The 22373-nt window shown below is 39.9% G+C and overlaps 2 protein-coding genes and 1 long non-coding RNA gene across 13 annotated transcripts in view; 2 read left to right on the top strand and 1 right to left on the bottom strand.

Annotated features, from left to right (window-relative positions):
* Window positions 1-10234, top strand: part of CCDC180 (coiled-coil domain containing 180) — a 28742-nt gene extending 18508 nt beyond the window's left edge. For both annotated transcript variants that reach the window (XM_064523813.1, XM_064523812.1), the window contains exons 27-37: window positions 352-422; window positions 1231-1363; window positions 1916-1990; window positions 2920-2986; window positions 3753-3894; window positions 4285-4445; window positions 5233-5370; window positions 6710-6821; window positions 7831-7936; window positions 8451-8589; window positions 9979-10234. In XM_064523813.1, the coding sequence (XP_064379883.1) occupies window positions 352-422; window positions 1231-1363; window positions 1916-1990; window positions 2920-2986; window positions 3753-3894; window positions 4285-4445; window positions 5233-5370; window positions 6710-6821; window positions 7831-7936; window positions 8451-8589; window positions 9979-10110 (1276 nt within the window). In that variant the 3' untranslated portion in view covers window positions 10111-10234. The remainder of the gene's footprint in view (window positions 1-351; window positions 423-1230; window positions 1364-1915; window positions 1991-2919; window positions 2987-3752; window positions 3895-4284; window positions 4446-5232; window positions 5371-6709; window positions 6822-7830; window positions 7937-8450; window positions 8590-9978) is intronic.
* Window positions 133-12852, bottom strand: LOC135330385 (uncharacterized). Of its 2 annotated transcripts, none has more exons than XR_010392395.1 (3): window positions 12648-12852; window positions 994-1154; window positions 133-667 (listed from the first exon to the last, which is right to left on the bottom strand). It is a non-coding gene; the product is annotated as an uncharacterized LOC135330385 (long non-coding RNA). The 2 variants fall into 2 exon arrangements; XR_010392394.1 differs by having other exon boundaries at window positions 994-1113.
* LOC112979913 (globoside alpha-1,3-N-acetylgalactosaminyltransferase 1) lies at window positions 10370-21644 on the top strand. 9 transcript variants are annotated; one of them, XM_064523826.1, is made up of 9 exons: window positions 12900-13255; window positions 13581-13751; window positions 13857-13972; window positions 14555-14657; window positions 15088-15150; window positions 16514-16564; window positions 16663-16698; window positions 18404-18538; window positions 18998-21644. In XM_064523826.1, the coding sequence occupies exons 5-9, from the start codon at window positions 15089-15091 to the stop codon at window positions 19680-19682; spliced, it is 969 nt and encodes a 322-aa protein (XP_064379896.1). In that variant the 5' UTR covers window positions 12900-13255; window positions 13581-13751; window positions 13857-13972; window positions 14555-14657; window position 15088; the 3' UTR covers window positions 19683-21644. The 9 variants fall into 9 exon arrangements, with proteins under 9 accessions (XP_064379895.1, XP_064379896.1, XP_064379891.1 ...); XM_064523821.1 differs by lacking the exon at window positions 14555-14657 and having other exon boundaries at window positions 12901-13094; window positions 13184-13255; window positions 13645-13751; XM_064523820.1 differs by lacking the exon at window positions 14555-14657 and having other exon boundaries at window positions 12901-13094; window positions 13184-13255.
* The last annotated feature ends 729 nt before the right edge of the window (window positions 21645-22373 follow it).

Genomic DNA, 22373 nt, shown 5'->3' with positions numbered 1-22373 from the left:
TGTGTTACGTAGGAATTAATTTTTTGTCTTCTAGAACACAGTATTTTAGTGAAAAGGTGATTACATGCTACATAGTGCTAAATGTATGTGAATGAACATACAAAGCGCATAACAAACAGTAAGACAAGTGTGTAACTTGCAAATAAATATTTTAATGCACATTGTGCTTGTAGAAACACCTCAGTTCCAGTTAAGCCATTAATTACACCTGTAAAGGTACCTACATTTACGCAGTCAATTGTAAAATGTAATTCTGTCAGGTGAACATTATCACAGATATTGAGCTTCACTTAGCACATTGTAGGGATAGAGAACTTGTAGCAAGGTATTCAAAAGCCACTTTTGTTTCAGAATTCAGCCATCCAGGAAATCTTCAGTCTCGAATCCGGAGAGAAATGATCGCTCAAATTCATTAGGACTAGGTGTGTCAGCAGTTCTTTCAATATGTTATATTCCTCTAAATTGTGACTCTTAGTGTGTCATTGCGCAAGTCAAGCTTGCCCCAGGCCAGTGTCATCTTCTGCTTGTAGCTTACATGCTAGCTCCAAGGGGGTTGTTCATCCTAACTTTTTTCTTGGTTATCTTTGTTTTGCGATGATCAAGATGATCTCTGACTCTTAACCATGAAAGCTGCAGACTGAAGTAATAATTTTAGAATGAAGTGCACCTGTATTTGTAATAGCGAAAGGAAAAAGTGTTGGAGGGGAAAGAATGGGAAGAGAAGTCATGAAAATATGCAGAGGTTTGGAGGAATTTCTAGCAGTGTGTTATCACTGACCCAAAGGTGGCATGCAGTGGTAATCCCAACTGCTCCCTCCCTGGTGTTCCCATTCCCTCATCTCCCTTACCTAGAGTCTGAATCCCCCAGCCACTTCCAAAAATATCCTCTATCTTCTCCCCATTCTAAAGCCCCTTTACATCCACGACTCTGAATGTGGCCTACTTGTTCTCTAATTCCCTGCCTTAGTCTTGTTTTAAGCCCCTGCCACTTACCATGTGCTCTCTGTCACAGTCCTATTCTTCATGCCCCAGTTCACAGCCTTTATCCCTGTTGCCACTGCTGGATTCCTCCAGCTCCGTCTGCCAGAAATTATCGTTCCTACAGCTGTCCCCCTTAATGTTGTAAGGAAGCATTATAGAAATGAGAACACAAGCTATATAAATGTAGAAAAAAAGACTTTTAGTTGGCATTTTTTCAGTTTTCTTCCTCTTCCCTTATTAAATATAAAGCAATTCTTTCCACATCAAAGAAGAATTCTCACTTAAATGTGCCTGATGAAGGTTCCTGGAATGCTGCTTACAATTACCTAGCTCTGAGCACCAAAAAGCCGTCATCATTTAATCAAAAGTTATCAACAGGAAGGTAAGACCCATGAAAGAGAAATTCCACTTACCTTATTCCTATGCAGAAGTTTCTCAGCTCTGCCTGCTCTTTGAAAAATTCTCAATGCTTTTTCGTATTAGCCTATTTTCTATCTGTGCTTATCATTTGGGATCTCTTCCCTGTTTACATCTTCATGATCAGCTCTGCATTTTATTCAGATTTTGTCAGAAAAAACATTTTTCTCTTTCATCTGCTGTTGTTTTGTATTGTGAAAGTGTTGAAATGTAGACTAACCCCACTTCAAGCCAGTATGACTTAATTTTCAGGCCTGGTGTCTAAACAAAATGTCTTCAACTTGTTTCATAGATAGATGAAATGGGCTACTGTAATACTGAAAACAGCAAAAAAGTCTTAAAGAGCCATTGAAGAGAGACTCCTTAGAAAAATTTCTATCAAAAATTATTTTCATGTAATATTTGTTTCAGAATTACATTTTTACCAATTTTACTTCAATTTCACGTCCATCATATGACCGACTAGCTGAAATAACTGGCCAGGGAATAGTTTCAAATTTATGTTTTGCCTTCTTAGCATACAGAAATACAGCAAACCAGGTCGCAATGACAAGAGATTCTATATATTTGGAGAGAAGCCTCCAGAATCTAAGTAAGCCTTGTTTATTTACTGAAACAAAAATTCATCAGTTAGATAGATAAATAATTATTTCTGTATTTATTTAGTTATTTATAATGGTGAACTACATAGATCAGTATTAAATTTTTGAGGTGTGTAATCTTGACATTTATCATGAAAGTATTTACAGACTAGCTCATTTTGCAGCATATTTAAAATAAATGAAAATTTCATCCTTTTTATTCTGTTCAATATCTGCAATGGGTGGACTCACTGGAATATTACAGTTTTGTACATTTACTAAAAAAGGGCCGGAAAATGTAAAATAGTCTTTTAATTATTTTCATCTATTAAAAGGTTGATAAATTTTGTACTTATACATGTAATACTGAGCGCATGAATACAAGGCTCAACTAGGACCAGACTATTTAGGAAATGATTTTTAAATGGTTCTTTTCTCTTCTCTAAGAACACTTACTTATTCTTGCCTGATGTGTGCAGTTATACTGTACAGAATTCAGGTATTTCATAGGTGCCATGCAAATCCGTTGTGATGAATGCCCAAGATGTTTAAATACTTGGGAATTCGGTTCAATGTTGTGTTTCAAAATATTTCCAATAAGCAACTAGACACACCTTCAAATATTTTTGGTTTATCTAAAATGCAGGGTAAACTCCTAATGTGAATTTTCAGCACAGGAACTTGGCCAAGATTGCCTTTTTGCCCCAGTGGCCTGAAAGCATTCTCTAGTAAACATTTTACAATAGCTCAGAGTCTTCTTCCTCTGAAGAGAAATCTCTGCTAGGGGAGATGAAGGTTCTTATACACTCTGAACATTTGTTTGCATATTCTGGAAAATATGTATTAAAATAAACCTGAACAAAGTGTTTGAAAAATAGTAAATATTGCTAGTATGATCTTCTTACAGTGTGATTGTCTCTTTCATTTTGCTTGTTTTCAGTACTTTTAAAGGGATTATTTACAGTATTCTCTGGGCGGGTAATGACAGCTTGCTCTGTCTTGCTGAGGTAAGAAAACTCAAAGTTCTTCAGTCACTTCTGCTGTCAGAGATCTACTCCTGTGGCAGCTAACTAATTTGCTTCTGTTACAATGTTTGGATGGCCTTCCAAAATTTTCCTTTCTTCATGTCCATTTAATTTTTCAATAATATTTGACACAGTGTATTTTTAATCACAGGGTTCTTTATTAAATAAGCATTTTAGAGTCTCAGGCAACATTATGTATGTGGACAAGCGTAGACATCCATATTTAGTTGTATCGTAGAAAGGCTGCAAAGCCAAGAGAGTTCCTACATTATTCATTCTAATGGCATCAAAAGAAAATGTCAGACTGAGACAGCATGGAGGAGTGACATGTGCCTACCTTTCAACAGACTTTCCAAATATTCACAGATGTACTGAACTGTTGTTGTAAGCATCGATAATCAAGCTGTTATATATTAGGACTTGCTAGATTACAGTATAATCTTAATAACTAATATTTAAATACATATCACCAAAGCTAAAAGCAATACAATGGGAAGAGGACTGATAGTATCTTTTCAGAGTTGGTAATTAAGCTGCACTGCAATCTCAAAAACCAGTACTCATTCAAGGAGCAAATAGGCACTAAGATTAAAGCTGCTGATAGGGCACAGGGCAAGGATCACAACAGCGGTCTTAAGTAAGAGAGTGGTTGACAGCCTTAAACATCCCTCCTACTGTTATATGCCTAGATGTGACTTGTCTGGATGTGTTACCAACCCTTTTCTGTTTTTATCTTTACCTTCCAAAGGAGTTCTACCGAAAAGATAAGCATCAAATCACAATTCCTGAAGATCTGCCAGAGACGTTTGAACACTGTGCCGAACGGCTGAGACAGAAACTATTGTCATACCGAAGTCAGACAGATGACTACTATAATTCCTGTCTAATAGGTAAATTCCCAGAGCTAAGTCTTTTAATTTCCTGTGTATACATGACTGAAAATTGCAATGATGAGGATTATGTGTCATGCTCAGTGGCAAAACTCCTGTTGATTGTATGGGAAATTTGGCCAAGAACCTCTAACTTGTATATTATCAGCTACAAAGAGCATGGCAGAAGGACCCTTGACTAAACTGAAAGCCTGTACAGTGTCACATCTTTTGACACTTGTATGTTTTCCAAGCATTAGACATAGGAAAAGAAATGGTAGGGCCAGAATCTTTGTGAGGGAAAATTTCAGCTTGTTTGATCATTACAGTGTGCATTGAGCCAGACTGAGTTTTGTTTCCTTACAATGAGTACTTCTGTGTCACATGAACATCTCTGCCTTTTCCAAAAAGAATTTCGGGATCAACTGAAGTTGTTTGAAGAGGAACTCCCTTATGTCTCACAGTTGGCAGTTGATAGTCTTTTAAAAGAGCACAAGCAGAAGCTCAGCTGTTCCACTGATCAGATTCGGCACCTCTTCAATAAACAGCTGGAAGACTGGGAGAGTATAAAGGTATGTATTATGGACATACTGGAATCCTTGGAGTATAAGGTATCCTAAATGCATCAGTATTATAAAATTTCATTTTATTAATTTCACTGTTTGCTTAATCACTCACTGCTGAGCTAGCCACAGATTTGTGTTTGCAGTTAGTCTGTGTAGTTCTACTGGAAGCTTTATATTTCTAGTAGCTCCAGTACTCATTCTCACTGCTTCTAGCACTGGGCTTTCTCTCTGTTATCTTGTACAACTCTATCATTTTTATAATTAGACTGTAGATTCTTTAAGGGCTGTAACATTGTTTGTGGTATGGCTACACAGAGCATACTATATAGGTGCACTCCCTTGTAGGTTCTATTACATATAGAAAATGAAACATTATTACAGCTTTACTACCTTTTAAAAAGGAGTATATCCTATCAGTTCTGGTAAGAGTCATAAAATAGATTGTGCAGAAAACATTGTAGGGTACAGTTTTTAGATTTTGTCCCTCTGAACTTAAATTCAGGGAAAAATACAGATATAATAAATATCATCTTTACCATTTGGTAAGAGAGATTATTACTTGTGATGATTTGAAAATAAAAACCAAGGTGAGATCAGAGGCTCTGTTCTTCAATAGGCACTTATGCAATTTAGTATATACTGCACTGCAAGGTTTATCTCTAGTCCGCCAAGGAATACACCAAGTTCTTTCTGAATACTTCTATATAAAATGCTTGTTTTTACTTTTTTCTCACTATGATTCAGTTGCACGTTCCTTACATAAAGTACTTCTTACCTATGTGTTTTCTTAAAGGCTGCGCACACAAATCAATTACGTCCTTCTCTGGGACATCCAGACAACTTACTTCAGTTGGAAGCTTTGTGTGAAAAGGAAATAAAAAGGCAAAAAGACCAAGCTGATGCTGTTCATCTCAATACACAGACGATGCAGGTAATTATAAAGCTATTGCTTAATATGAACTTGTTAGTTCTTGTACTTGGAAAAGAGAGTAGATCTCGGATGCATTTCTCCTCCCAATCAAAAGTAAAATAGAAAATGTTTTCAGTTTTAAGAAATCCTGTTACACAGTATCTTTTAACTCTGAGTTTATGTTACCAATATGAGATCAGTATATGCATAAATGCATATGTACATGTACAAGTTCACAGATTTATTGTGGAACTAACTAATCTTTTGTAATGTTCATAGAGCATACTGAAGAAGAGACATTGTCTCTTAATAGTATAATTACTGCGTGAGACTAAATTTGGAGGAATAGTGACATCCTCTGGTTAGTTATTTTAATTGTGGAAGACAGATACCTGGGAGGGTCTTTCTCTGTGAGCATCTTGTTAGTGCAAGTAACTGACGTTTCTCTATATAATATTAAGAACTGGAATAAGCAGAATTTTCCAGGAGAGATTCAGGAATCAAACTATTTTCCTGCTCTGTGCTCTAGGGTTATTAAAGGTCAGTTACCCAACATGAAAGCTCTTTCAGTTTACTTCTCTCAGGGCACTTGCTCAAAACTCTATACTGTGTGCAGAATATATATGTATATGTGTATATATGTGTGTGTGTGTATGTATATATATATATATATATATATGTGTGTGTGTGTGTATATATGTGTGTGTGTGTGTATATATGTGTGTGTGTGTATATATGTGTGTGTGTGTGTATATATGTGTGTGTGTGTGTATATATGTGTGTGTGTGTGTATATATGTGTGTGTGTGTGTATATATGTGTGTGTGTGTGTATATATATATGTATATGTGTGTGTGTATATATATATATGTGTATATGTGTGTGTGTGTATATATATATATGTGTATATATATATATTTTTTTTTAATACTTAAATAATGTCTCTTTCTCCTCTTAGCTCTACGCACCTACATAGCCTTTTGTAGAATAATACCTGGCCAAAGCACTTCCACCCAAAGCATCTGAATTCCCAAATGGCCTTTGCTTTGGGCAGAAACAAATATTTACAGATAGCTGTCTCCGTCACGTTTAGGTGCTTAACCCAAATATACAATTACTTGGCAACTACACACAGCACTTCTATAGCTTTTTATACTTTAATCTAGTAGTGTTGAGAACATCGCCAAGGGACACTTAGAGCCTTTTATTTGCCACTTAAACCATTATATGTGTTGATTTGTAGCTGCTGCAAAAAGTCAAAATTGGACAGCTGTGTAGTTCTTTCAGAAGTAATCTAAAAGGAGAGGAGGTAAACTATAAAAGGAATTAATTCCTCTCTCTTGTATCCAATTTCCCAACAGGCCTGTGCTGCTGAGTGCGCTCAGAACTTTGTTTCCGCGCTAGCTGCCTTCACTGAAAAGCTGCTTCTGGAATTAGATGAAAGTATCACTATTGATGATGTAGAACTAGCAAGTAAGTTAAGATGAGGTTGCTTGCTCAGACCTGAACTTCCTTCTCAAAGATACCAGCAGACTCCCCATAAAAAGGGAAATGCTCAGATTATTCCAAGATTTTGTGTAATTTCTACCATAAGCATCCATGCTAATTGTTTTTCTTAGTCATATGCTTACTACTGAATAATTGGCAAGATTTAATGGTATCACTTACTGAGTTGATTTTTTTTAAACGATCGTTTTTCAGGTTTCTATTACAATTCTATGCAATTTAAGTTTCATAAAAAGTACTGATAAATTTGCATGAATGTTACTGTGTTTGCTTATACTATTGAATAAAAAGAGCTTCTGGTTTCTGATCAAGTTTTTAAGAACAATGTAAAGGAATGGTCTCCTCTTCCCAAACTGACCCTGCAGCCTAGTTTTATTCTTAATCAGTAGAGATACAGCAGAGAAGGCACAGCCAGGTGCCAGGGAGCAGTGGTGGTTTGTCTTTCATATTCTAAGCTACTCTGAGGACAGGTCAAAATCTTGCCACGTATCATATAAATCAATGTCTGCTCGCATTGGAGCCACCTGCTGAGAACTGCTTGTTAAATTCCTACTATCCCAAAGCATCTGGGAACCTGGCCTCTGTCATGCTTCCTATTATGTGAGTTAGGAAAGAACTTGCTGCTATAACTATTTTAGTATCTCAGTCCTGTCACATGGTAGAGCAAAATTCAATTAACCCAAGTCTAAAGCTAGCTGGAGAAAGATGCGCTTTTATAAGTACAAATAGGAAAAGGAGATTTTTGTATGCTGTAATACTTTAAATGGTAAGATTTGCGTGATCATAGAATATTTGAAATTGGAAGGGACCTCTGGAGTCTGCCTGGTCCAACCCCTCTGCTCAAGCATAATCATGCATGCAAAGCTATTTCTTAGAAGTGAAAAGCATCAAGCTGCATATAGTATAGCTTCTTCAAAACAATGGTATGATTGCCATTGTCCTGCTGCTGCTAAGTCTGTCTTCTACTGTATCCCAGAAATTGGAATGCCAAGAGAGAAGATATCCACCCTAATCCGTCGTAAGCAAGCTGGGCTTTCTCTAGAAACCTGTGAAGTTGAACAATTGATTGAACGTGGGAGCAGGTAACATTTGAAGATACTGAACACCATCCTATGTAATTTTTGTGCTCCGAACTGATCTTAGACACTGTTCTCATAGTTTTCTGCTCCACTTGTTGAAATTGTTGAATACTATGCTTATCATTAGCGATGTCATTTGACTAGTTACAGGGCAGTTTGGCTAGATAATGATTTTAAAGAAGGAACAGCAATGGACTGAAATAAATAAAAGTGAATTGTGTATTCTATCGTAATGCAATAAATGTTTTTTATTGCCATACCACTTTGCTTACCACTATTTATCTCCCAGCACTTTAAAATCTATAAAAGTACTGCATGTTTTCACTCAGAAGATATGGATTCTATTTACTATGCAGAGTTCCTGAGATTTTAAATCAAGGGTAGTTGTTCTAAATAAGGAGACTTAAAAACCTGTTTAATCTTTTGCACTTTAAGTACAATTAGCATAAACTCGTGTGATCTGCTGTCTTCTATTCCAGTCTCTTTTCAGTTTTGTTTGTTTTGTTCTGTTCTCAAGGACTTGGCCAGGAATACCAACGACTACTCTTACAGACAATCCAGACTATACTCTTTGCAGGGAAACTGCCTCTGTGACAACAGCTAAGACTACACTGGGCCACGTAGCAGTAATAGAAGCAAGAGATGCAGTATATGAGGTTGGTCTGCGGGAAAGGACCGCTTGTAAGAGGCAGGTGGTGGTGGTGGTTTTTATAGAAGAAAGTATAGATGTGTATAAGTTTTGTGTACCCAGTGTTTTCAGATCTTAAAGCCATATTCACTGTAGTAGAAATCCTCTCTCATGTCCATTTCTTTGTGATGTTGTCAAAGGTGGACAGAGTTGGTCTCTTGGTGAGCCCTCCCATTCAGGTACATTGCAATAAGAAATTGTTTCAGCAGAGAGGCATGGACGAAGGCATGGATCAGAAACAGGATGCTTAATGCCTTTCAGCAGCACCACAGTTCAAAAAGCAGCTGCTGATACCCTATTTCCACAATGTCATTTCAATACAGGCTAATAAAGGCTTATTTTTCGTAAAAGGTGAAGAGCTGTAAGACATTTCACACCTACCTTTAATTTTGAACTATCTCAGATCATTGTTCCCACCATAAAAATGATCACTCTTTGTTCACTAAGCCCGCTAGAAGAATTCTAGACTACTCTAAGACTCTGGCTTGCAGTGATTATAGCTCAGCAAACAGTAGCGTTCAGCAGTTAGGATAGCATTCTTTTGTTAAATCATATGGGAATAAATGATTGGTCTTTCTGCATCTGTCCTGGAAGTAATTGTACTCCCAGTGAACTGAATTCATTTTAAAAAAATATTTTGAGTAGGAAATGTAACATATACTGTTAACAATGGCAAATGCTACCAAAGCTATACATTTGCATGAGTTTTATGTGTCTAGTTGTACTTATGCACCTAGTTTACAGTACAGTTTTGAAGTGAAGATAGAATAGTGTTTGTCAGCATTGTGTGATATAGTAAATACATGACATAAAAATATTTTCCTGAATATACACTACATTTTTGCATTACTTAATGTAAAAGTAGAGTGTTTTACTTTTTGGACCGTGGACTCTAATAATGTGGCCTAGAGGCTTTTACGGTAGTCCACAACTTTCTCTTCAGGTGCAATACCTTTTGGCAGCTTTGTAATAGTTCAGTTCATGTCACTAGCTTAGGAAGTCCTGGGGAGAACAAGCGTTCTTTCCGTGTATATTCAATATGCGTGCCTTCCTTTCCCTTCTCTAGAGAAGGTAGCTCTTTAATCTTATGAGCTATTAGAAGTGAGATGAAGATCTTACATTTTTAGCAGAATTTAAATATTAATGATAATTTTGTTTTGGAAGCCTTTAAAAGGCATGCAGAGGGAAGGCAATAAATAGTTCATTGCTCATATAGTTCTACTGTCAAAGGCAGAAAGTAAGTGGCCTGCATACAGTCATCTGACACAGTGGACCAGGACCTGGATTTAGGCAAAATAAAACTATACCTCATTACCACCCTTCCCCTCCCCTCCCCTTTTTTTGGTTGTTTGTACAGAAATACAAATGTAAACTTGAGCAGCAGTTTGCCCAGATCAAGGAAGAAAGTACAGCTCAGCTGATGACAACTCAGCGCTGGGAAGATTGGTGGAAACAATCCATTCAGAAGATAAAGCAGCTCTATACATGAGATCAGTCAAATCTTGCTAATGTCTCTCTGTTCTACAAATAAATGTACTCCTAACAAAGAAAAAATGATCATATTGTATATTTGCTGGAGTAATTGAGGAATGTAAGTAAATAGTCTGTGGACATGTCTTGGCGAATTCTGTTCTGAGAATACTTAAACTTCTTTCTCATGATCACCAATTTATGAACCTTAAGAGGAAATTGCCATTGTAGGCAGGATAATCTGTGTTGTGTATTGCTGAATTTTTCATATAGTACTGGTTGTCAGAGAAAAGGTGTACATGAGTTGAGCCTGTGGCCGGGTTAAGTATGGTTATTCTGACTGGCAAAATTTCCATGGCACTGCAATAAACTGCTACTCAGTAATTAGGATTATCCCAAGCACCTTTCTGAGAACATCAGTATTTTTGTTAAAACAAGTCAATTACATCATTCGAAAATTCCTTGAAAATTCTTTGGTGTGCCACCTTTATTCTTTCATCCAGTTTGAAAATGCCATGATTTCCCACACTGGAGCTTACTTCCAGAACCTCAAAAAACATTATTAGTTTTGTTCAAGCTTTCTGTGTTCTTTTTTTCTCTTGTTTTTTATTTACTCATTTTTTATGCCTGAAGAATATTAGCCTAGACAAATCAAAAGCATATGCCCTTCCAGCTACTATTACAGTAGTCATGCAACAGCATTTCTGGGATGTACGCTGATGACCAAATTCATTGTTGGTGTAAACAGATATGTTTGTAGTAACATCAGTGATGTTTTACAGATTTAGTCCAGCATATTTTTTTTTCCTGTTGCACTGAACAAGCTCAATGGTAAAGGGAGATTATTTTGCCTCTTGATATGAAAACTCTGTCGAATGTGCTGTAAATGAAATGTTGACTCTGTGCAGTGCTTCCTAGTTGGATCTCAGCAAGAGTAAAGTTAACTCATTGTGGTGCTAGCTGTAATGTGAGAAACTGAAGAGCTAGAAGCTCAGCAGTGAATCTGGACTAAAATTCATGTTTAAAGCTCTGGCAAGGTTGAAAGTGTCTGTGTCATGGCACAGCTTCAGGTTATGATAGTTAAAGGCCGCCTGTTTAATGGTGGAGTTGAGCAAGGAAACTTTTTCCCCAGCACAGATGAAGTCCTTCCTATGGATATCGTCTCTGTCTTCACCTTCCGAGCAATGCTGTACTCTCAGCTTACTACCTCCGTTTTAGAAATCTGAAATGCAGTTTTAGAAATACTTGATCTGCAAAGAAAGTTTTTTCCATGAAATGGTCTACAAACGAGGGATTTATCTGCAATCCAGAATGCTTTCTCAGGCAGGATGTGAAGATGATGTAATGCTTTGTTCTAAAAGGTCGTGCAAGTTCATTTACTAGTAGTACAGCTGCTTTCAACTATATATCTTTTAAACAACTCTCTGAACAACTTTGAGGAACCTGAGTGGCTATAAAAAAATGTTTTAGCCTTTTTTTTTGTTAGGAAATTCTGTCGTTAACTGCAACCGCATCTATTTCATTTTTGTTTGCATTCATTAAGGGCACTAAAACTGTAAATCAGTTTAGGACAAATATGGTAAATGTTAATGAGGTGTTTTGAGATGCAGGAGACGTGCTAAACTCAGCTGACTCCAGCGTTCCTGCGGATTTGCAACAGCAGAAGTGCTGGTAAGAGGCAATGCATCAGCTGTGCTCCAAATGATATAGTATTTTAAAATATGTGTATTACTTTGCCTGAGGGATTAGATGTTTACTGCATAAATACATGTTATGAAGTTACACAATGCCTATACAAATAGCTGAAACAGCACTAAATCAGAATGCCCATATCTTTTTTTTTATTTGTTAATTTAGCCATTCAGATTGAGGATAATTTTTGTCTCCTTTTTTCTGTCTGTTCCTTATTCTCTGTCCTTTCCCATCGCCTGAATTCCACAATGTCAGTCTCTCTATGCCATGGTGATGAGTGCATGGGGATGGTTGGAGGCAGGAAATGAGACTTCCCGGGAGGCTGTCTGAGGACTGGTACCATTTCTTGTTTTTATTTATGCTTTGGAGGAGGATGTGAGAGGATGTTTTTGAAAGGCATCAGGCACAGGGGGTCAGATACCCTTCACAGTCAGAAAATTCTGACTTCAGTGTAGCAGCTCTCATAACAGAATTAGCACAGGAATAAGATAAGGCTGGTCAAAGCGTAGAACAGTCAGAGGGGAAAGGCTGGTTACAAATCCTTTTGTATTTGTGGATCTGCAGCGTGGGATAGCTCAGGTAAGAGCCCAGAACTGCTCAGCATGAATCTGAAGATTTTAAACAGTGGCATGCCTTGATTTCCTCCCTGCCCCCCAATTTTTTTAAGTGGGATTTTGTGCTGTTTCTTGGTGAAAGCTGATTAGATCAGTTGGCAGGCAAATGAGAAGCACCACATGAGGATTTCTGTAAGAGATAATAAAGCAACTTAAAGGACTTTTTGCTGCCTGTCTTATAAACCAGGAAATTAAAATGGAAAATTCACCAGTGACTTTTCAGATTCATCAGCACTGTTTTAGGTCTTACCGTGGCCCAGGACAGAAGAGATCTCCAGTATCTTCTCAAGCATTTCAGGCAGGTGAAACCCAAGCACTGCTTGCAGCATGATCCAGCCTCCCCCAAGTGAAGCACCCTGTAGTGCCAGTTCCTCCTTCTGCTATCAGCACTGCTGCCTGGCTGTAAATAGGACTCTCATAACCAGCCCTGTTGTTCCTGTCTCTCTCTCTCTCTCTCTCTCTCTCTTTTTTTTTTTTTTTTTTTTTTTTTTTTTTTTTTTTTTTTCCCCTGGGCCCCAGTCACATGCTAGAAGGTGGTTTCCTGTAACTGATGACTGTGCTAGCATCTACAGCAGAGGTCTGGAAAGCTCTGCAGAAGGGCACTTTATATGGATGCAGAGGCTGCCAGTGAGGGTGAAGAGAACTCGCCCATTAAAAAAAGACTTATCTGCAGTACAGTAGCTCTTTAATCTTAGAGGTAATAATGCATGTAGTCTGTAACATAATTAATGTACTTGTCACAAGCCCGCCCAGAGGCTGTATGCAAAGGCTTTGTGTGTGTCACAGGTGGCCGTGGTCCACACTGTGGGATCCTTTACTTTCCTGTGAACAGAAAGGGATTTAATTTGAGCTCTTAAGGTAAGACAGCTGAGTTGGGGGAAGCTGATTTTTCAGGCTGTTGCCAGGGGAGTAATTTTTCTGACTTACAGAAATATTGTTGCGAAGTATGTGTTGTTATTCTCATCTAATGTTACTTTGCTTGTATTGGAGTGCAGTTTGCCTTGCTACTATAAACACATTTGGTGGGACCTGTCTCTGGCAATTGCTGTTTGGTGGAAGTTGGTGTTTATTAGCTAGAACGGTAGCTGTATTTGCTCTGTCTAGCACCTGGCATGATTGGGTCAGATGAACTTCTTAAACTGCAAAAGGGCGTATGCTTTAGATCAATAAATGGCGTTCACAGGAACTAGAATTAAATCAGAGGCTCCCAGCCCTCCTACGACTGTGATTAGATATCTGTGAAACAGATCTGTCAGGTGTTTTACATGAACAACCTCGGTGACTAAATCAGCAGCTGGGCCTGTACAGTCTCATCCCTTCCGGGTTCCTGATCTCAGAAAGACTGAATTGAAAAGTGAGTGAAACGAAACTGCTTGTAGCACTGTGTGCTCCCACGATAAAATAATCCATTTCTGAGATATTTATAGCTAGTTTCCTGTGCTTTTTTTCTTCTTTGTAGATTGAATGCTGCTGGGAGTGAGAAATTGCCTTTCCTTCTTCCGCTCTGGAAGACATGATTTCCAGGAAAGTGGTGGGATCCCTTGTCTGTCTGTTTATCGTTACTGTGTTTATCTGGTAAGCTTTGCTGGCAGGCTTGGTCATATTTATAGCATGAACTTTCTGGCTACATCTAATACTGTAGAAAAAATTGTAATGATAGAATAATATAGGCAGTACATTTTGTGAGAAGTCCCTGTTAGACCTTGTAAGAAAGTAATTAGTATAAAAGATAAGGTAGCAGTAATAGAGGAAGAAGCCTTTAAAGGGAGAGATGTGAGAAAGGAAAAAAAGACCAATTGTGTCTAAATTAGGTTGCTAACTCCATATCTGGCTCTCAAACAATTGTTCGAGTACAGAAAGTCCAGCCACATTTCAGCTTGAGCCTGAAAGAGATGATTATCTGTCTCTTCAAACAGTTCCAGCTTGTTTCAAGGTAACTAGGGAAAGTCTGTAGCTTTCAAACATTGAGGACGTTTGTAGCTTTGAGAGCACTGACTGCAGAGCATACCTTGCAAATTCTCTGGGGAAAACTCAGCTAGTCACTGCTCACGCGTTGTTTGAAAAGAATCTGAGATCAGATATTGCTATTAATTATTATACCATTACTAATTATACTGTATTTCTGATGCTGTAATTTGCTGTTATCCCACATTGTAGGTGATTGCGTTTCATCAGTAGCTAAGTGATTATGTATAAAAGTCCATGCAGATTGTGATCAAGATTGAAGGGAGGAAAAAAGCCTATGCAGCCTATTTGTCTGGTATGCAAATTAAATAAAAGGACATATATACAGCATTTGAAGCCATGAGAAGTATCAGTATGTCATAGCAGTGTATATTGTATATTTGCCCTTTTTGAGCATTGCTTTGTGTGTCTGCATTTGTGTACACATTTAGAAAACATGTAGACCTACATTTTATAGACCATTTGATGTAAATGATAATACTTAGTCCTTATGTTTCGAGCTGGATGCTGTTGGACTCCTTTTATTTTGAGCTTCCCGTTCATGCCTTAGCAGCAGTATGTTATGTTAAAAGGTGAATACACTATGCCCATGTGAATCAGTAAAGTAGAGAAACAGTTAGTTACTTCTCAAAATCTGTGCTGGATTCTGGGGAGAGCTTGGAAAATCCTAGGAAGACACCTTTCAACACTACCAGTCTTAAATGTTTCTTTCCTATCATTTACAGGATGACAGTTGGGAACGGGAAAGCGCACTACCTCCCATATTACCTTCCTTGCCCCAAAATCTTGTAAGTATCCTGTTTTGCATATAATGAATAATACAGCTCACTGTTACAAGAGCTACAGTTCACTAACAATCTTACAGCATGTTTCACTGAGGTTACCAGGAGCCGTTGGGAGTAACCCTTTTAACATCATAGCTAGTTATAAACAAGTAGTCATTTATTCTTTATTTTATAAAATGATGACTCTATAATTAGTCACACTTTTGGAATGGAATGGTAATAATGCAACCTTTTCTGCTTCGGTCTGCTCGCCCTTCAGGACAGCTCTGTATTTGAACAGCACGAGTGAGGCCTTGTTTGTTGTGGATCACAGAAGCTGTGACTTACAGGTTAACCCTGAGTTCATCATCAGGGTCTAAACACACACATGCACGTGTACAGGATCTCACTGTGCTTTGAGACGTGGCTTAAGTATCCCAGCTTACTAGATGAAGAAACTTAAGTTGGAGAGGTGAGATAAAGAATCTCATAGGGAGTTCTGGCAGAGCTGGGAATGATCCCCCAGCCTCTTCATTCTGGATCTTTTCTGTGATATATGATCCATGCTTTCCACTCACATTATGTATTTATTTGTATTATGGTAAAACTTGAGGCATGGACCAGAGGCCTGTTGTGAACAAAATAAAAAGCTGGCTGCTTCTCCAGAAACCTTGTGGTTTTAAGAGTTGGCTTTACTGTGTGTTGCAAACTAATGTGGATAATCAGCTTAGTGTGGGTTCTAAAAGCAATCTTAAAGCTGTATAAGAGATAATTTACACTTTGGAGGAGCAGGATATATGGCCTAAATGACTTCAGTGCCATATTGGACTACAGCCCATAACATGATAAGAGACAGCTTTTCCCCTTCTTTATCATAGTCTACTAATCCTTTTTAAAAGTTTGAATAGAAAATATGATCTCTTACAGAGGCACTTCTGGTTATTTCAAGCTACTGAAAAACATTGTGTCCAGTAAGATGCGTATTTCTCTCAATGCTGTTTAAAGTATGAGGTATTGCAGGTAGTTCAGCCTTCCAGTAGAGCAGGGAATGGGGTGCGTCCATGACCACTACAAGCAGTCCCAACAAGCATGTGCTTCCCAGGAGGCTGACCCCTAAACACTGAATTACCCACAGACTCTGAGAGCTGCCAGCATCTCTCTATCCCTGTTCTGTCCTGTGTGCTACTTCAGTACAGTGATTTGTCTGGCAGCCCTTAAAGCAGCGTACAGGCAGTGCCTTGCTCTCTGTACCAGGCAGAGCAGTATGCGTGGCAGCTGGAGCGAGAACTCGGACAGCTGTCAGTACAACAGCAGATCCTGAAGCTGAACCCTGTCCTTGTTTTAAGAAATGCATTACAGCCCTTTCTTTTTCCACCCTATCATGCAGCTCCATGAAACTCCAGTATAGAGAAGAGAAGCCAATCCAGCTTTTCCCCCAGTAAGTGCTGCCCTTCTCTTTCTTGACCTTTAAACTGCTGTTCCTCTCCTCCTGGCCTGTTCATCTGTTATTCAGTGGATATTTGTTCTTTGTTGCAGATTATTTTATCCACAGCCAAGAGCACTGGCTCCAAAGTAAGTTTCTTTGTTAGTTTCTTCATCCTTTGGCTCTTAGTCCTATAAGTTAGAGCTGTTGCCTTTAGTTTGGGTCCTCTGAACTCATGATTTCAGTAGCTTGCTATATACTGAACAGTACCTTTTTCCATGAAAGGCCTGGTTGCATGGGTATGTCTACAACTGTCTATGCTGCTGTAAGATTGAGTTTAATCACTGCATACTTGCTAACATACCTACTGCAAATTCCCAGTTAACAAATTAGCACATACTCAGCCTGTCTGCCTGGTTGCCATCAGGGACTTTTTTTGAGCTAGAAGATATAATAGCTGGAAGGTAGTGAGGAATGCCTTCTGGGTTTGCATCATATCTGTAACCAGCTGTGGGCGAGCTCTGAATCCATTTCAGGGCAAAATCAAGCAGGTCCTTGTATGACCTTCACAATTATTTCAGCTAACCTGCTGGATCTTACCCTGGAACAAATTATAGGCACTCACACAGATGAGTCTGGCTGAGAAGCAGTCAGACCAGTGAGTTTAAACAGCCATGGAAGATTTTAGGCAGCTGCAGCCAAGAAGTGTCTCAGGCAACTGCTCCTTGTCAGCTCGTGTTTGTTCGCAGTCTCCTGTGAGCCAGCTCCTGTGACCTGACTCTTACCCGTAGCAGCTCCTCTACGACAGCTGCTATTTTAATGCATAATGTTAATAAACCCACACTGCAGATTTCCCTTTTTGACAGAGCATGCTTGTCTATTTCTTTTTCCTTACTGGAATATAATAATGTGCCAAATCAGCTAGTATATATTGGAGTAAAAAAGGAGAGAATCAAGAGAATCATGTTCTTGTGCTATTATTGCCCTGGGAGTGTGTCAGGTGGGAGATGGCTTCCCCTGGGCTCAGCCTCTGAGCGTGATCCGGTGATGTGCATGTGAAATTTCATCAGCTGAGTGCTCTGGATCATGGTCTGGGGGGAATGTGAGCAGGCTAGGGTGAAACAGGCATCCTAAATTACATTTTCTTTAAAAAAACAAAAAGGGAAGAAAATCCAGAGATCCTGAAAACACAGAAGAAATTTGAAATAGCATTGCATAGCTGCAGTCAGGCATAATCGGACTCTGCTGCATGTATATTCAATATTTCCACTACCTACACAGGAGATATTAAGGATTTTCTATAACTTTGTTACACATTTGAATGCTGGCTCTTATATAAAAATTTAAATTATATCTGAATGTGTTAAAACTATATATAAATATTGTTGAAATAGACTGTCATGCCACAAGCTATGTTTTAATAACACAATGGCAATGAGGTATTTTTATAGTAGATTTCATATTATTACTTGCATTTTATGTCTATATGTAGCAATCTGCATCAGACTGATAGCAGATATACATGGACTCCTATTCTGTGAGCTCAGTGATCATTAAACTCTCCTCAGCAGACAAGTCCTATGGACTTAAATGAGATTTTAGTGGAGCCTAGAGCTTTTGCTAACTCCTTAAACGGTGCTGAATTTCATCGCAGAAGCAGAAATGTCCATGCTCAGTGACCTTAAATAGGAGGGCAGGGACAGAGACCTGAATGTAATGCCATTCATAAACAGTTTAATAGTGATACGCACACTCTTCTTCTATTTGCCTCCACAGTGTCTCTTTTGCAATTACTGGGTTTGAAACCAAAGGGAACAGCTACATTTCATTAACATGCCCTTTCATTTCCTTCAGGCGTCAGGACGTGCTGACTCTCACACCATGGCTGGCCCCCATTATCTGGGAAGGTACCTTCAACTCCGAAATTCTGGACCGTGTCTACGAGCCTCTGAATCTCACCATAGGGGTGACAGCCTTTGCCATTGGAAAGTGAGTGAACCACTCATTAAGCATAGTTCTTGGGTTGATGTACTTCCTCTGTGAAAAGACTATTTTGACTGTTCTTGCCCTCAGCAGAGCTGCAATCTGTCCCATTCTGTGGTACATTTATGCCATGGGCCATGTCTGTGATCATATAAGCCTACATGATAACAGATTCAGCACCCAAGATACCTAAAGCACAGTCAGTATTTTTTGGAGAACTAGCCCATGCTTTGTGAGCTGGAGCTGTGGATAGGTAGCTGATTGGCCAAAGCAAAGAGAAGACACTTACTTGTTCTTTATCCTCTGCTGTACTCTACCTATTGCATGTGTAGTGTATGCATCCTTTCATCAATATCTAGGCAATACTCTTCATCCCTTGTCTCCCTGCATTCATTAAAATACCTCCCATAATTCATCACACAACCCTTGACCCTGCTGTACTATTCACGTGTTGTGTCTGAACAGATACACAAGGTTTGTGGGCCGCTTCCTGGAGTCAGCAGAGGAGCATTTCATGAAAGGCTATCGGGTGAACTACTACATCTTCACTGACAACCCTGAGACAATCCCCAGCGTCCAGCTGCAACCTGGCCGAAGTCTCGTCATTGTCCCCATCAAGAAATACACCAGCTGGCAAGAGATCTCCATGCGCAGGATGGAGAACATAAACAAGCACATAGCAGAGACAAGCCATCAAGAGGTGGACTACCTCTTCTGCCTGGACATCGACATGGTGTTCCACAATCCCTGGGGGGCTGAGACCTTGGGTGACATGGTAGCAGCCATACACCCTGGCTATTTCAATGTCCCTCGAAGCCAGTTCCCTTATGAGAGGAGGAGCTCTTCAGCAGCCTACATCCCTGAGGAAGAAGGAGACTTCTACTATGGAGGAGCTGTGTTTGGGGGGCTGGTGAAGAAGGTTTATGAGTTCACCAAGACTTGCCACATGACCGTCCTGGCAGACAAAGCCAATGGGATCATGGCAGCCTGGCAGGAAGAAAGCCATCTCAACAGGCACTTCCTCTCCCACAAACCCTCCAAGGTGCTTTCCCCAGAGTACCTCTGGGATGACAGGAAGCCCAAGCCCCCCGAAATACACCTCATACGATTTTCCACAGTGGATAAGAACTACAAGGAGATACGAGATTGACCGTCTGATCCTTGAAGAGAAGTCCTCCCCACAATCAAACCTGCCGAATATAGCACCAGAGAACGTGCCCAATATAAATTTTTGTTCCCGTTGTGAATGAGCTGAGAAAGGAAGACGTGGGTAGTTTCTCTGGAGCACAGGTGTCTTAAAGTATTTCGGAAGCAGTGCCCAAAGTGAAGGAGAGAATGAAAAGGTTTTCGTGTTCCTAATCCTTTTAAGTGCCCTGCTTGTGGCTACAGCGCACAAAAGGGCCTCCAAAAGGCCCATTGTCAAATGCAAGGCTGTCTTTATAGCAAGGCTGCAGATGCCATTGCTGAGGCCTAGTGGAAACTGGGCTGACAGGACAAATCAGTATGAATTCATATAGCAATTATTATCTTCCACACTCCAATCTGTGTTTTGGAGACCCAGGTTTAAACAGAACTGGCACAGCTCAGACTCAGATTTGAACAACTTTGGGTTTATTCCAATCACAGATGTGCACTGAACCTTTTCTCTAGTTCACATGTCTCTGCGGATCATTTAATCTTTTCTGACACAGAAAATCTGGTATTGAGAGATCCATGTGCTTATCCCATTGGTTAAGTCCTTTCCAGCTTTTCTAAGCTCTGTGAAATAAATTGGCTAGAAGCTGCTGGAACTGACAGGAAGAGCTGGTGTGTTTCCAGCAAGCTGGGTGATTTCATTCTATAATGAAGTGCTCTAATGAGACCATGGGTTTGGTCTAGAGCTGGAAGTGGGCTGGGGTTACCGTCGTCTTTGCGTGAGTGGGATGAGAAGCTGAACCACGCGCTGTGCAGCCTTTAAAGCCCGACACCTCACCCCGATGAACAGGCAGAGGGGTCCAAACACAGGGGAACCGCTGCTGCTTGCCAACCACGGCTGTATAATTGGTTGCCAACTGAGGTCCCAGCATGGAGGTTCGCGTGCCACCTCCCTTGCTGCAGCATGTCTACCGTAAACATCTTCCCTGTTACCTCCTAGGCATGCAACCAAAGAGCAGCGTGAGTCCGTGCCATGCTCATTTAATGTGAGCAGGGAGAGAGACCACAGGGAGCAGTGGAGAATGGCAGAGCCATGCACTGCTGCCGTGCTGTATGGCACAGAGAGTAGCAGCAGGGCTGGAAGGGCTAAACTGCCTGTTTCTAAGGGAACAGTAAAAAAAAAAAAAAAAATAGAAACTCATTTGGCAGAAAGAGAGAAAATGGGGAAGAGGTGCCTGACTGTTCTCTCTTCTCTTCACATGAGAAAATTGCTATATGGCAGTGTATCAAGCATTCAGAGCTTTAAGGCTGCATTGCTGATTGCAGATGACTCAACAGGCCATTTCAGTCCTGTGCAAGTCAGCTGAGAATGGCACTTGCTGGTGTCAATGTGGGCATTTCATCTTCCAGAAGGCAAATCAGAAAAGCTTTAAGGGTCTCATTATATAGATAATATACAGAAAATACCTCCAACCGAAAGCCCCTAGTGGCAGTTGGGTCTGTTGCTTCATGCTTTAGCCAGCAAAGGATCTATCTGGTTATATTTTCTCCAGACTGTTTTTAGTGCTGTGGTGCTGGAGGAAAGCACCCCTCTGATATAGCGCAAACAGAACTGAAATCCTTGTGAAGATGTCTATATTTGGTAACCAGGCACCTCATCTAGGCCAAAAGGCTGAAGAAAAATCCTTATCTGAATATTTCCAAAAGGATATGTTCCCACCAAAACCAGAATTAATGCCAATTATTTCTTACTTGTAAAACAATTGTATCCAAAGACCATGACTGAAACTAAGGTCTCGTTGTGCCAGTTTTTTTCTTTTACAATCCGGAAGAGACTCTCTAGCCTGATCTCCTGTACAGGACAAGCCAGATCATTTTATCTCCAGACGTCTGTATCAAACTCACAATATGTGGCTGAGCTGCACTAGGTTGCTTAGAGAAGCATTCAAGGCCAATAAAGACATCAAGTGATACAGAAGCCACAAATCCAGTGGTTAATTGCCTTTATGCCCTATTTCTGCTCTAAATTGGTCTGCGTTTTCAGTCACTGGACTTTATTCCGCCATGCTAGATTATCTGAAGTCTTGTTCCTATGCAGATACTCATAGCCTCCACTAAAGTCTCCAGGAGAGGAAGTTTTCCACCACAAATGATGGGAGATAGAGGGTGGTGTATGTTTCTGGATACCTGTTCTGAGAAACCTTTCGTGAAAGGTGTTGGTCTCCTGCTCTGCTTCCTAGCCGCCTTCTGGCTGAATTCAAGACCCAGAACTTGCCCCATGACTGACGAGGTAATAGCCTGGTTTGTGCAGTGCCAAACATACCTATCTTCCTGGCAAGCCTGCAGCTTCTCCCGAAGGGAAGATCTTCTGTCGCCTGTTATGTGACATGGTTCTGCTTGACAGGGCTGTGATTTGAAGCTACCTGGAAAGTCCCTAGGTCTCCAGAGAGCAGAAGAATGTGACTGCAGAAAAACATTCCCCAGGGCAGTGTGGGAGATGCTCCCTGAATCAGCTCATGTCCTCCTCTAATTAGTGAAAGCCAGAACTTCTGTCATCATCTCCCTCTGACTAATCCCCTTCCCCCAATACCAGGGCAAGCTTTTCTTCTCTCATTTGGAATGTGCAGCCTGAGATCTGGGAGCAGTGTGGGAGCTTCTCAAGGACCTATTTTCTGGGCCAAATTCCCCACCAACCTCCATTGCCCCG

The sequence above is a fragment of the Dromaius novaehollandiae genome, chromosome 20 (assembly GCF_036370855.1).
Source record: "Dromaius novaehollandiae isolate bDroNov1 chromosome 20, bDroNov1.hap1, whole genome shotgun sequence".
Lineage (NCBI taxonomy): Eukaryota > Metazoa > Chordata > Aves > Casuariiformes > Dromaiidae > Dromaius > Dromaius novaehollandiae.
Note: the sequence above shows the minus strand (reverse complement) of the source record. Positions and strands in the feature narration are given on the sequence as shown.